Below are 15,926 nucleotides of genomic sequence, written 5' to 3'. Positions count from 1 at the left end.
CATGTGCACAAATCACTTTTATTATTTAAAAAACTGTTGATTTGATTAATTTGTTTTATGATTTCTTTTGATTTGTGTTTTTTGCGGTTTTTCTGAAGTGTCAAAACTAATGAGGTGATATCTGAGCGCATGGAGTTAGCATTTTGTCATAAATAATAATTGATGGTTTCTAACAACTCCTTTTGATTGTGATGTGAATTTGCTGGATCTGCAGTGGTTTTTTATGCGGCAAGCTTTTACGAGTAGGTAATTATTACATAAAATGTTAGATTTATTACACGCTATATTAGTTTTGAAAGCGGGTTCCAGTACTGGGTACAAACACGAAAGAGAAGAAACGAGAGATTGACAACAGATACGTTACAGAAACAAAGAATTTCATTTCGCTGTTTTGTAATTTTTTCATCCACTGCACATTCATTCATCGCTACTTCTATGTTCCTCTTCAATCTTTATTTCCTATATTCATTTTGTACAATATTCTGTCTCAAATTCTCTTGAGAATTTCAATTGTTATCTTATTAATATCTTTAAATTACATTAATCCCATTTGATACCTTTTGTGAAATTCTATAAATGCTCTTATATTATCGTACTTTTTGTTTGTTTTTGTATTCGAAGCCGGTCTACAACCTATGAGTAATAGTATTTTCTTGAATAGTATTTATTTATAAATGTTAAAATGTGTCAATCATTTCTTTTGTTTACCTGCTGAGAATCAGAAATACTTAGCAGTATTCCATTTAATCGTTAAGAAACATTGGTGATCATCACTTTCTCATTTTGACTATTGAGAATTTTAGAACTCATCAGTTTCTCAATTTGGCTGTTGATAGTTATTAGAACTCATCAGTTTCTCAATTTGGCTGTTGATAGTTATTAGAACTCATCAGTTTCTCAATTTGGCTGTTGATAGTTATTAGAACTCATCAGTTTCTCAATTTGGCTGTTGATAGTTATTAGAACTCATCAGTTTCTCAATTTGACTGTTGATAGTTATTAGAACTCATTCCATTTGCTTTATTTTATGTAGGGAAATTCTCCATGCTTTCTTATATCGATTTTTTTATATTCAAAACAGGTGTATAACCTGAGTCAATAGTATTTATGTACTTATAAAAGTTAAAAATGTCTCAATCATTTCTATTGTTTATCTGCTGAGAATCAGAAATACTCACCAGCTTTCCATTTGATCGTTGAAAAACATAATCAGGTAATCATCATCAATCTCTCAATCAGACTGTTAAGAATTATTAGAACTCATCAGTTCTCGATGCTTGTCATTCATTAAAAGGAGCTTAATAGGTTCAGTAAATGTAATTTTTGAAGCCCCCATCGCTGAGAGATGATGATGGCATTGAATCCGACGAAGAAAAAGACCCCGAGAAGTGCTACACGTGTTGTTGGAGGGGGACCCAGCAACTTCCTTCTCGGACGGCCAATTTTGTGGACAATGCTCGCTACGCGCTGCCATCCCTCTCGCTCCCCACCAGGCACAAGCCTGCGAGGGAGGGAGACCACCGCTGGGCTACTAGAGTAGCGCCGTCTGTCAGCTCCATCTCTGCCGGCTTGGACAGTGGTTTCTTGGTACGACCGCACACAGAATGAAAAATAAACTAAAATGCAGCACAACAAATGTTTCAGCTTTACTTAGAGGCGTTCTGTTCGTTTTGTCCATGGTTTAATTTATAAAGAATGGATTGATTTTCACCAGTTGTAACTTAGCTATTATTTTTAAGGTATGGGGGCATTCAGTCACCGATTTCTCAAAAAATACGGCATTCAGCCACCGTTTCGCCCAAAGATACGGCATTAAGTTACAGTTTTATCGAAAGATGCAACATTCAGCCACTGTTTTATCCAAATATACGGCATTAAGCTACTTTTTTATCGAAAGATGCAACATTCAGCCACAGTTTTATCCAAATATACGGCATTAAGCTACTGTTTTATCGAAAGATGCAACATTCAGCCACTGTTTTGTCCAAAAATATGGCATTCAGCCACAGGGTTTTAAATGGGTCACTCAGCAGAAAATCCTTTTTTTTCAAAAAGTTCACTTGATGACTTGGTTTTCAAAATGTGCACTAAAGCACTGCTATTTTCAATGGGTGCAAAATTTTGGCAATGACAATAGCAATGACAGTTTGGCTAAATTTCGTGCTGCTTTACCTTTTTTTAAATTTCAATCCATTCTCTACAAATGAATCCATGTTTCTGTCACATCCGTTCATCATGGTTCCGTCCTAACACACTACTGACAACTCGTCTTCATGATATTGTGTCTCGTCTTATCTTCAGTGTGATTTATTATCTGTTGCGTGTCTTCACATTCAGTGTTTTCGTCCTCGTACTGTCACCTCAACTCACCGCCACTGATTCAGTCAGGGGAATGGCAATTACTTTGCAACAACAAAACCAAACACTAGCTACCAAAGAATCTCAGATGAGTTGCAATCGGGGAGGTACTCTTCTTTAATTTTATGATTTTTTTAAAAATTTATTCTGCATGTTTGATTCTTCCTGTCGTAGTAGTCACATTTCTTCCTTACATATTAACACATTAGTTGTGGAGTTATACATTGAATTTTATTTTGTTTACATTGAATTGAAATTCGTCATGTCGAAAAGCTGTGATATCCAATCAAGTCCAGGATATTTTTATCAAATTTGTCTGTGATAATTATGACTGATTTGAGAAAAAAAAAAAGTAAATATTCCGAAAATTGGGACTCGGTTAATAAGCACTTTTATTTTAAAAACACTTTGTATCAGTTCGATAACAAGGAGAAACAACTATTTCAGTAACCGAAATGGAAAATAGTGCATTTTAATAGCTATTTCTTAAAAAAAAAATGATAATTTACATCAACATACTGTTATTATTTCTTTATAATAAAAATATTCTCCTATGTACATTGCATCATGTATTTTAGGCGTATAAATAAATCTTTTCTTCATGTCATGTTTTGAAATTATAATGTTAAAATAGTTTTTTAGGCCGTCAAGTGAACAATAGATTTTTAATTTTAACGAAATAACTATTTAAATGCATTATTTAACATTTTTGGAATCTGAATTACTAACTTCTCATTATTATCTAACTGATAAAAGTGGTTTTTTTTTTTAAGTGCGCATATTAACCATATCCCTTTTTTTTATTTGTTAAAAGTTTGTCTAACTTGATAGAATCATTTTGTAAGGTTGGTTATGGTAAATGAGTAGTCATGGGGCAAATGCATCAAAGCAGTGCCTCGATAGAAAATTTTTTCACCCAGTCCATGGAAAATGGTAATTTTGGTACACTGGATGGAACTTTTAACATTTTTTAAATTGATTAAAATGAAATAGTTTGAATTGATGAAATTGCCCCTAAGAATTTACCCCGACCGACCTTTAAAACATGACAAATTTTGGATTATGTGAATATTTTTTACTTCAATTGTATTGTCTTCCTTAGTGCTTGATGGTCGTTAGAGTAGAATTAGAATTATACTGTTTATGTTTCATAGAAAACTTCGTAGAGAGGTGTATAAGGTATTGGTTAATGGATAATAGTTTTAATAGTTCATTCTTCAAGTCGGGGCACAATCGCGCACACTTTTAAAGTAAGTTGCACATCTTTTACAAAATGGTCCACTACTAAACACAGTTAGGTAAATTAGGTTTATCATGTAGTAGGTACCAGCAAACCAACGCACAGTAGAAACACAGGAATGACTCTTTATACAAATGGCTCAACCAAATGATAGGGAATTGTAAATTTTAATAAAATATTCTTTATGTTCAAAATGTTGGACAAAAAGGAGGTAGCGTAGCACGGCATAATACCCCAAAAATAAATGTACACGGTAAAATTATTCTTAATTTAAAATGAAATATACTTGTTGCGTAAGGATGCCATTCACACTAGTTTTGACATTTAACAATAGCCACAAATAAAGTTGTAAAATCTACAATAATTATTGTATAACATAAGACAGTTAACTGCAGCAGTCAGTATCCTTTAATAGAAAAACAAAATACAAGTCTGCAAAAACATGTTAATTCATTAAACGATGGTGCAACAAGTGAATCCTTTTTGCAAATTTGCCATTTTATGACTGTTGTAAATACATAAATTGAGGTTAAACTTTATTGATTTGTGTTATGTGTGTGATATTTTTGATTAGCAAGTAATTTAATTAAATCATAGAGCAATTTCATAATTTGAAGCATGTTTACATAAATTTATTCTTTTTTGTTTTTCTTTTTTTTATGTTGACGCCTTTTCGCCGCCTGTGTTTTATTTTGCTCCTACTTCGAAAACATCGGATTCATCATCACCATCACAATAAACCCAACCAAACAACCAATTGGACAAACCGAATTAATGAACATCTGTGTAAACAATAATAACATCGTTTTTATATTCTGTTTGTCATCTGTTGTAAAATTGCTTTCTGACCAATGCTAATGGAATCCGCCGTGTGACAATAACGTGTTGAAACGCCACTAACAATCCATGGATCATCCGCTATTGGTGGAAGTGTCGGCCAATAGGAATACACGGAGGAGTTCCGAGACATTGCCAAAGGAAAGTCCAAGGAAAGCTTACCAGCGGGACCCATTACCCTGATCAACCAACGACCAGTTGGAGAGGACTTGCATGTAATGAACTTTACTATAATTATAATAATCGTTATTATTTAACTATTTAGAGATGTCTTTTATTTTATTAACCATTCTAGTTGATTCAGTTCAAGGTAAATTGGATGCTGTAGAAATCACTTTGAGCATCTGAATCATCTTAACAAAATGGCAAAACCTAAAATGTGCGATGTGGTGGATTCTCTATGTTTTAAATAGATGAATTTAATTTTAATTTAAATATTTATCTTAAATTATTCTAGTTTTATGTTGATTTTATTATTATTTTTAGTTGACTTAACTCATTAATAATGCTTTGCGATTTTATTTTTGCAACGCTTTGCTTGCAAATTAATCAACTACATATTTATTAATTTGACCTTATTGTATTTGCATGGTTTTTTTATTTTTTGCATTTCACTTGCATTTATAGAGTGCCCAAGATGTCGGTGTCTACACTTTGAGGAAAACTAAGGTTTGCTATTGTCCTACATTTCTCGTCACTTCATGCTTTCCATCATGTTTCTTAATTCAATGAGCACATTTTCCATTTTTGTAATCTTCATATTGCAACTTGTTTTATTAAAATCAGACACATGTCAGTTTATTACATTTCACGTTAAATTAATGTTTACCGATATCTTTACAAACACTCTGTCAAATGATCTAATATTTAATTACATATTCAAATAAACATTCTTGCTAAATGCGGTGTTGGGAACGGCTTTTAACCTACTAACAATCTTTACTTAATTTGTAGATTCTGTCTTTCCTATCTTTATTCTATAAGTGTAGATAAACTATGTTTGAGATTTGACTAATCTGGGGGTAATTTCTTCTGTGAGGATTGAACCATCCTACCCAGGAATTGGAGTCGACAACTCTACCAATCGAGCCAAATGCCGATCGGGTAGGATCGACATTTATTTATTAAATTAACTGCTCAATCAAATCAACCAAAAGTTGATAGAATGTATATGTGTACAGGGTTTTCCAATAAGAGGTGTTATTTTGAATAGCCCGCTATTTCGGTAGATGTTACTTTTTAAGCTGTCATTTTTTGACATTTGACAAGTAGAAACTACGCCATTAATAAAAATGGAACGATACACGCTTCAACAACGCATTGAAATTATTAAAATTCACTTGAGTGAATCAAATGCAAATCATCTTGAGTGATGAGGCCCATTTCCACCTCGGTGGCTACGTCAACAAGCAAAATTGTCACATCTGGGTCTCGGAAAACCCAATAGTTATTGTTGAAAAGCCGCTCTATCCTCAACGTGTGACTGTTTGGTGCGGTTTATGGTCCGGCGGAGTCATTGGACCTTACTTTTTCGAAAATGAGGCTGGAGCAACAGTTACGGTGAATGGATTGCACTATCGAGAGATGATTGATGATTTTTTATGGCCGGAATTGGATCGTATTGATCTGGACAACGTTTACTTTCAACAAGACGGCGCTACGTGCCACACAATCAACGAAACCATTGATCTTTTACGATTGAATATCAAAATAAAACCTCTTATTGGAAAACCCTGTCTATCGACAACGAGTCTTATTAGCCGCGTTTCAGCTCAATCGGATTTCGGGAAGTGGGCTAATTTCCGCTTTCAAGATTTGCATTCATTCATTCATTCCCAAAAACAAAAGTGAAATTCAAATAGATACACAGCAGAACTAGTTGGGTTTATTGTTTAAATTACCCGGAACACAGTTTATTGTCGCCATAAAACTAGCCCTAGTAAATAAGTAAAGTCTCTTGTGTGAGAAGATAAAAATATGTTTTACAATCTTTACAGTTTGTATTTATTTTGTACTAGCTGTACACTGCCTCGCTTTGCTGTGGCTCAGTCTGTCTGTGTAGATAGAGAAACAATAGCGCCTGTTGCTTTTACGTCCAACAGATGGCACTGTTTTTCAAAAAACCATGTTTTTACCTCTCATAGGTGACATTTATATAATATACGCATGTTTTTATATAGGTATATAAAAACATACGCGTATTCAAATGTAATGTTGTGTCAAAATTTCAAAGCAATTGGTTAAGAACTTTCGGAGATTTAAGATTTTGAATAAACAAACATTTATATTTATAAAGATTTTTAGTTTTTAAAAAAAAAAAATTTCTCTCAAAAGTTTTTCTCAAATAGACTAGGTCAATGTGCACCTTCATGTGATGATTTGACTAATTTGAAGTATTGCCTGAGACTTCTCAAAACATATTCTAATCTAGAAAAATATTTGACAGCACACCGCAACCTTGGGGACAAATAAATGGTGGTTCGCTTGTATCAAAACCAATCCTTAAACGTTCAACATGTATAATGATAATATATTATAATTTCACGATTGATAGTTGTTGTATTGTGTGTTTGTTTGGTCAGGAGTTGCCTCCTTCCAACAACAAGCCGTCATCCGTCTCCTCGAAGAGCAGCGTGGTGGTGGGCGGCACGGGCACCCTCGGCAACAGCAAGGACAAGCCCGACAAGTCCGACATCTCCGCGCCCACCCCGGCCGCGCCCGAATCCAAGAAACCTCCCACCATATCGTCACCCACCAGAACTATCACGTAAGTAACAAACACCTTCAACTACTCCCAGCTTCTTAAAAAGACTCTCTGCCTACTACTGTCAAAATAATGATAATAATGATAGTATTTGAACGATTTGTAAAGTCTCGTTTTTATGGGAAATCACCTCAAAGGGGATGTACAATTATTTTATAATATAGATTTAGTTTCCTAATTGATTATTGGACAATCAACTACAACTTTAACAGTTATTTATCCAATAGTTTTAAATTGGCAATATAAAGGTCATAATAGTCTTGTCAGCTGAAATATGGAAATGCATATAATCCGATGACAAGTCTTTCTTACACTTTCTTACTGTCCATTGTTTTATTTGGTTGCAGTAATGGCACAGGCCCGGCTCGAAGCGCGGCTGCCTCCGCCACGGCCGCGGCGGCCAACAGCACCAGCAACGGCAATGGCAAGGCCGGCAGCGACAAGGACAAGGACAGCAACCCCTTTGAGGAGGAGGAGTGGGACGAGGAAGGGGCCGAAGTTGACGGTGCGGCCGAACCGCTCACCGACAGCGGCGAACCCGGCGTGCCAGTGCGCGCGCTCTATGACTACCAGGGTGCCGAGAGTGACGAACTCACCTTCAGACAGGGTACGTCGTATATGTATACCTGTACCACTTCATCAGCTTCTTCAGCTAGACCCGCTAGGGTCCCATTAGCTCAGTTGGTAGAGTGGCGCCCCGGCAAGGCGAGGGTCCAGGGTTCAAGTCCTAGATGTGACTGTATCTTTTTCTGTTTCATATTTTCGTTTAGGAATCGCTATTGTCTTCAATAATTAAAAATGTGCAAAATCAGTTTCGACTGCTTGCATATTTCTGTTAATGTTCAAATTTTTTATGATACTTGTAAGCAATTGACTAAAATGCGACACGCACGCTGTGCGGCTATTAAGAAAGCTAGTAGGACTGTTTATTAACAGGATAATATCACCTTTAGCAAGCATGCGCATCTGTTGTGATTCAAGAAACCAAACTGCAAGAAGTCATTGGGACTATGGCATCTCCAATTAGGGATTTTTGCAAGGTTGAATAAAGTGGGGAGGGGATTATAAGGTTAGAAAGTACCTACCTATTACATCTAGTCACTAAAGCATAACTAGAGCCATTTCAAGCAACATTTTAAATTCTAAATTAGGTGTCACTAGGTGATAGAATAACTATTCAGAATCAAAACGTTGCTATGGCTTTAGCTATAGTTAATAACTAGAGGTGTAATGTTTTTCAACATCACAATATAGTTCCAATGGCTCCGGTAAGTTGGGCCCAAGCGCTAAATGCAACAATACCAAGAATTGCAACTGCATTTCTTCCTCTCTCATTTAATTTTATTATTATTTAATGAGCAAGCAGCATTCTGCTTATATCTGATTTCACGATAAGTCTAACAGTAATTGACTTGTAATGTATTAATTTAGTTATTATTAATGTTACTATTTATTGTTATGTAATATGGCGGTTAGAACCAAAGCTACACCCATTCAATGTCAAAATTTCCTTAAGCGGGCAATCATTACATATTTTACACTTATGTTAATGTAGCCACCATCGACCCAACTCTTCCAGGAAAATGAGCAATCTGCAATTTCTTTCCAGGTGACCTGTTTGAGAAGCTAGAAGACGAGGACGAGCAGGGGTGGTGCAAGGGACGCAAGGACGGGCGAGTGGGGCTCTACCCCGCCAACTACGTGGAACCTGTCGGACACTAGCCAACGCTAGCCAACCAACCAACCAAACAGCCAAACAGCTCAACTAACAACTATAGCAAAGTGAACTTTGGATGCCACACCCAACCAAATACACAACAGATATGCGTGCAAAACATTAACCTTAGAATAAGCTCTTTAGAAATGAATCACGTCAAATTGTTCAACTAAAGTTTGTGTTTTCAATCAATCTATTGACAAATAGTTCTCAATGTTGACTCCTTAGAGTAATAAAGTTCCACCAGACACAGTAATATCATGCGATAATGGGTTTCTTATTAAGCAATTGTAGAGTTCATTAACTCGCATAACATTGCCATGTCAGAGATGGATCTTTTTTTCCAAGGCGTCGATGTTACAAATGTTAAAATAGTATGCCGCCATTTAAAATTAAAGAGTTTTCAAAACACTAAATGTGTCATGTCATCAAGTTTGACGTTGTCACGAATTGTCAATCGGCGCCATTTTGATTTTTTTGACAAATGCCAACCACTTCAAATAATAACGGTCAACTGGGCTCATTATTTGTAGTGGCATCTAGGTGACCAAAAATCAAAATGACGTCACTGATCATCATCAATGTGACGGGGTTCAAACATCCCTACCTAAGTTTAGTTGGTAAACAGAGACCACTTTGGGTCTGAGAGTTACTGGTGGCATCCTACTTTAAATTTCTGTGTACAAACTCTATGGAAAAACATTGCTGTTTTAGATAATATTATATCTGATGTGATCCTGTTTCTATATATAGATCCTATTTCTATAGATATATAAAACAATGATTATTATTTTATTGGATTGGCTAATTCAATATTGAAATCAGCAGTGTAATTTTAAGCAAATTGCCATCATTTCTTTTTACGATTCTTCTGTTGAATAAACTAACAAATAAGTTTGTATGTGCGTTTCCAAAAACGTATTTCGTGCATGTATCTACATACCTCTTGGAATTTAATACATATTTATCTTTATAAAGTGATGAATTATTGGTGAAATAATATGTTAATAATTTGGGATTTTAGCTTTCAAAACGCAGCTTAAAATGCGTTAAATATCATTTTGATTTACTAAGTTTTTGTATTATATTATGTATTGATGATTTCGACGGTCCCGAAGAACAATGTGGTATGTGCAAATTTGTAGTTTTGCTGTAGAGAGCTATTTAATGTTTTGTTTCTGCATTTTTTTCTGTTTTTGAGATCAAGAAATATAGTGTTGTTTGATATTTTGCAATAACCCGTATCTATTTAATTAAAGATATATATGTTTTAACGAAAACAATTAAGATGCAGAAATGAAACTATAAACGCCTACTGTAAAACTACAAATTGGCACATCCGACATTGTTCTTCGGGACCATTGAATTTGTTCTGAGAATTTAATAAAATTGGTATTATTGTGTATTATTTTGCATGTAAATTTCTTGCATTTTATATAAAGGACTTTATAAAAACACAATAAAAGTGATGTACACATTATTTTCACTTTTCTATATTTTAGTGTATCCGAGTTATAGAGAAAATACAAAAATATTGTATCATTAAACTTGTCTTTTTGACGTCTCGCAATTTTGAATATTTTACCAAAATTTTTTAATAAAAATCTACACAAACGATTCCAACCCAACGATTAAATTAAAAATTTTAAAATACATAACGTATGTATCATACATTTTCTGACAAATTTTATTAAATCTCGACCATCGAATGAAGTCAATTGCTTTATAAAGTTTTTAAACATTTTGTATGTATTGATTTAATACCGGTAAAAAAAATATAGACTTATAATTAATATACACCACATTATTGTCGATACGGAATCATCTTTTTTCATACAAATCCATCTCTGTAACTTTGTGTGTAATGATGATGTAAAATAAATATTTCTGCAGTGTATAAAATTAATTGGTAAAATGTTGACTTTGAAAATCATAGTAAAATTCTCGCAGTTAAGCTAGTGTTGAACTTATTAATAAAAAAACATATTCAGTAGGAACAATGAGAATCTATTGTGCCATTGTAGAGATGATATTCATTATTATATTATCAGTACTGGTTTTTTCGTATTGTGTTAAATTATATTTTCCACATTCAGAGATGGACGTTGGTAAATTTCATTAAATTGACAAGTTTCAGTTTGGCAGAGCGATGATGTAACGTGATTTTAAATACCTTGTAATAAACTGTTTTCAATTCTTATAATTTTGTAAATATAATTTGACGAGTGTAAAAAGAAAATATTATTTTTTAGGAACCTTGATTCTATCTTATATTTGTAATGCATAGGACTTAAAATAGCTTTCAGAAGTAGTAAGGGGGGGGGGGGGAGGGGGGGCGATATTATGAATAATTTATTTTTGAATAATAATTCTTTAGACAACTATAGAAAGGTCATAAAGACGGCCCGGCATTCAGTAGATCTTAGATATTTTACATATTATTTTTGTTTAACTATTAATTAATTAATAATAGTTTGTTAATATTTTTCACATGTTGTATGGCTTGAGTATTCGAGAATGATTTTATTATAATTTAAAATATAAATTAAAATACATTATTAACCTGGAAATCTGTCAGATGCTTTCATTATGCCTACGGTTATGTAAATAGTTTTCGTATTAATATATTTTATGCAAATCCATTAAATATTTATTGTAAATCAAATTTGAATGATGATTTTCTTAGTTTTAACATTTGAGCTAATCACAGAAAGTGCACACATTGGAAATGACAACAGAAAGTCGTTAATAATATCATGAATTATGTTTTTCCAATGTTACATACTGTTTAGGTTTGGTGTATATTTTTGTAATGTTCATACAACATATTTGTTTTAAGTTTTCATTTTTAGTGAATTTTTGTTAAATAACAATATTATATTGTTGAGAGTAAATCCTTTTGAAATATTAGATTTTTAAAATTCCCATTTGGCAATTTTTGCAACAATATTGTCAACAACTTTTAGACCACAGAAATAGGTTTTCCTATTGTTTTATAAAATTTAGTTCCATTTGAAGTTTTAATTTGAACAGCTCAAGCGAAGATGGGACGGATCGTTTGAAACATTTAGAATTTTATTACTCGGTGCAATTTGGATTGTTTTGTGTTTTATCGAGAGGTTGGACATTTAAAAGATAAAAGACTATATAAATTGAATATGTAGGAATGGTTAGTTTTCTAAATATGGATACATATTTGTTTTCAGTATTTTTTTTCTTCTTTATATTTTACAAATTGATTTCTTACATTGTTTAGATGTGAAATCTTTCAGGTTAGTTACGAAGGTTTTGTATGTCATTATTTATATTTGTCGGGAATTGTGCCCACATTTATATTTTTGTGTGAAGACGATTAATAATATTTTTCTTATTTCACATTCATAAACCTTCAACACGAATTGCTTTTAATTTATTTTTATATGCTAACCATCTAAGTTATTACAATATCATCCATATTGTTAGTTTTTTATGTAATTATTATTAAAAATGTTATAAAAATTCCATTTATAAATAAATATGCTGTTGACCATTAGATTTCTTTTATTATTTCCTTATGATTATTTTTTAGCAGTTTCGGATACATATTATGTAAACAATGTTTTTCTTAATGCGGTCAGCCAGCGACAAAGTTAAAAGAAACTTTACAATAATTTTGTTTTGGTGTAAAATGGACTTTCTCAGGACTGTCAAATTTTGTATGTGAATAATTTTAAGAGTGACCAAAAATCGTTAAGGCGATGCCATACGTAATAATGCAAAATCATGTGTTTTTGGTTTGAAAATTTGGTCGCCTAGAAATGTTGCAGATGCTTTAATTAAATACTGCGAGTAGAATACATCTTGGCCTTTGAAATAATCGAGTATTTTTTATATAAGTCTTTTTATAAGCCCAGAAAAAATAATGTTATGGCCTATGAAAACTGCTTTAAAGTTCAAAATCTCCTACTTACGAACCCATTTTCGGTTATGATTTTATTGTATAATGTGGCAAATTAAGTTATTTATAAAACGATCGGTAAAAAATTTTATATTTATGCCTGAACATCCACAAAATAAAATAAAAGGCACTTTTTGGCCATGTTTTTTTCTTGCATAAATCAAAACAGGCGGATGGTGTTAAGCGGGAATTTAAACCTTATCGCCATCTACGTAAGGGTTGTTATTGATAGCGGGTCAATTTAAAGTATTACACGACGTAGTGCATCGCCTTAACCATCACTCGATATTTTATTCACTATTGGAAAATCACATTCCGATAAATTCAGTAACTGCTTCGAAAGTTGGATGTTTCAAACATTCGTTACATTCGATGTCCATGAAACTGTCGATCAGCAACACTTTAAATTCTTGATCCCCGTTAAACCGGTGCATTTCAACTTTTCAACAAATTGTGATCAGCTGACGAGCGTAACAAAATAACCATTATGCATGACAGCTGATCACAATTTGTTCAAAACGAAATGAAAAGAATGGGTATTTAACGACGGTTTAAAAATCGGCGGGAACCGTTAAAAAGGTCAAAAATTCAGAATGGTACTGATCACCTTATTCGAAGTAATCAAAACTTGAAACAACCCAACCCAAGAATTTGAAGAAATAAAAAACAATTTTTATTTTACTATAGTACATCAATTTTCAATTTTCGATCTAGTTGCGCCATCTCTTGGGTCAGCTAGTAAACAATTTCAGTCAACACCGCTAACACCTAAGCCAAATCCTAATTGGATAGTACTGACATTTATTTCGTATAAACTTTTTAAATATAATGTCCTCCAATATGTATCAGTAAAATGCATGTGTGCGCGTGTTTGTGTGAGTGCTAGTAAAAGTTGATAGAATGCATTGTCATTGTTAACAAGTCTATCTGATGAGTTTCAGCTCGATCGAATGTCGGGAAGTGGGTTAATTTCCACTTCCATGTTTCCATTTCATTCTTTATTTCTTTCAAATAGGTGTATTTAAAAAAAGAAACAATGCTAAGCATCCGTTTTCCAGCTAATTTTTATGCATAACAAACATGCGCAATGTTTATACAAAATGACCACGAGAGTATCGAGTTGAAGCATTAATAACTTAGATGGAAGGGTTGTCATCAAGTCAGCTCAACAAATAACTAATAGTTATAATAACAAATAACTAGAGATAGTACAAGACTAATAATTGAAATTAAGTGAACTGTGTATGGGATAAGTTAGAATAATAATTCTGAAACTAATTTCAGAGTATACGATGAAAGTTTGTAAATTTGTTGGTTATTCTGGTAACTGGATTTTTTTAGACGAAATGTAAAAGTAATAAAAAAAAATTGTTGCAACTTATGAATACTACGATAAGATGTAATACTATTTATTAATCTTAAATAAATATATAAGGACTATTACTTATTGCAAATTTTTATTAATTATGTGAGTTTCCCTAAAAATTATTAATTTTTTTGATGATCCTAAGGCTATTCGTACACGACTTGATTTTGTACGCGTAGCATATGCGTAGCTCCTGAGTATCCGCCATACTATTTTGCCAGTCTTTGTACACAATGCGACGTGTCGACAACTGACAGTGCTGGTAGCACACTACGCTAGTTGTATACGCTTTTACTACTCGTTTGGCAAAATGGTATCCGAGCATGATTTGAATATTAAATTTGTTCTGTAGACGGGAAAATATGAATGTTTATGTAACTATAATTTACCGAAATTTAAGAAAGGATTTAGTAGAGGAGATGTGGATTATGTGGTTAGCTGGCGGTGACGAATGTCCTACATATATTTATTTCATTGTATGGGTGAACCTAAAACCATATTTTAAATTAATTTTTATGTTTATAGTAAAGATGAACAGAATAAAAGAGAAGAATAATATTGTTTTTATCGCTCGAGTCACTTGACATCAAATTAACTTCACGGCTGGGCATCAAAAATGATTCAGTTCAGTATAATTCGGGTAGCACTGTTTTTTTTATTTTTATTTTATTTTTTTATATTTACTCCACACAGGAGGCCCTGAAGAAAATAATTTCCCTCAGGGCCTATGTCATCTTTGGGGATGCTGTGTGGAGGGTCTTTTTGTGGAGAGGAAGGAGTGAACATGGGTCTTGAAGAGTCTCATGTTGTAGGAGGGAGGAAACACAGAGGCCGGCAGTTCGTTCCACAGCCGAGCTGTTGAACTTAAGAACGAATCGTAGAAGCGACCCGTTCTCATGTGACAAGTGTCAACTATGTACAAATGTTGGGCGCGCGTTTGGCGTGTATCCCGACTACGCACCGGTGCCGAAGGGATCAATGACGCTAGTTCCTCAGAGCATCTTCCATTGTAATACCGATACTGATAATGTAATACTGTGTGCGGCAACTAGCTTTAAAAAGTAGCATGTCAGTAGGCATCTTGTGGTTGCATCAGAGTCACGTAGCTTGTAAGTATCTCTGTAAGAAGGTCCTAAGACGAACAAATATTATTGCAATTTTATGTGGTTTTATCCAATTTCAGTAAATGGGTTTCCAACAAAAATGTTATTTAAATATATTTCTGGATATAATAATAATATTTTTAACAAAGGCTTTATAGCGTAGGGAGTGTGGCGAACCCATCGCTCAGGGAGTGAAAACACAACTTGCAATAGCCATCCCCAAGCTGAGGTGTGAGCTACCGTGCTCTGGGCTGATTGATATTGGGAACAGTGTCACGAAAGGTGCTGAAGTATCTAGACCTTACCCCAGCACTTGAAGCTCTGCTGGCATGGATCTTTTATTTCCTAAGATATTTGTGGGACCAAAAATGAACCATTCAAATAAAAATTAACATCATAAAGGGGCCTTTGGGGAACCCAGAGGGAGTGGAGAGGAAAGTTGAGCTGAGCTGGAACCCAAACAAAGAGTAATTACGAAGGGAAAATCCTTACTGCTACAGGATCCTCCAGGGAATCCATACATGGGAAAAAAGGGACTCAAAGTCATAAACAAACTCGGAGGAATGAGGTGAAGTGGGAGATAGCACAATGGGCCCACGACCCA

General features: G+C 33.8%; 1 protein-coding gene across 4 annotated transcripts in view; it reads left to right on the top strand.

The window, feature by feature from the left end:
- Synd (protein kinase C and casein kinase substrate in neurons protein Synd) overlaps positions 1 to 12,567 on the top strand; it is a 258,095-nt gene extending 245,528 nt beyond the window's left edge. For 2 of the 4 annotated variants that reach the window (XM_089644715.1, XM_089644714.1), the window contains 5 exons: positions 4,543 to 4,650; positions 5,063 to 5,104; positions 7,018 to 7,202; positions 7,547 to 7,806; positions 8,809 to 12,567. In XM_089644715.1, coding sequence (XP_089500841.1) covers positions 4,543 to 4,650; positions 5,063 to 5,104; positions 7,018 to 7,202; positions 7,547 to 7,806; positions 8,809 to 8,921 — 708 coding nt within the window. In that variant the 3' untranslated portion in view covers positions 8,922 to 12,567. The remainder of the gene's footprint in view (positions 1 to 4,542; positions 4,651 to 5,062; positions 5,105 to 7,017; positions 7,203 to 7,546; positions 7,807 to 8,808) is intronic. The other 2 variants (XM_089644716.1, XM_089644717.1) reach the window with 2 other exon arrangements.
- Positions 12,568 to 15,926: the final 3,359 nt, after the last annotated feature.

The sequence above is a fragment of the Hesperophylax consimilis genome, chromosome 21 (genome assembly GCF_061612785.1).
Source record: "Hesperophylax consimilis isolate HC1 chromosome 21, BYU_Hcon_1.0, whole genome shotgun sequence".
NCBI classification, from domain to species: domain Eukaryota; kingdom Metazoa; phylum Arthropoda; class Insecta; order Trichoptera; family Limnephilidae; genus Hesperophylax; species Hesperophylax consimilis.
The sequence above is the reverse complement of the archived record's forward strand: the minus strand, read 5'-3'. Positions and strand labels throughout refer to the sequence as shown.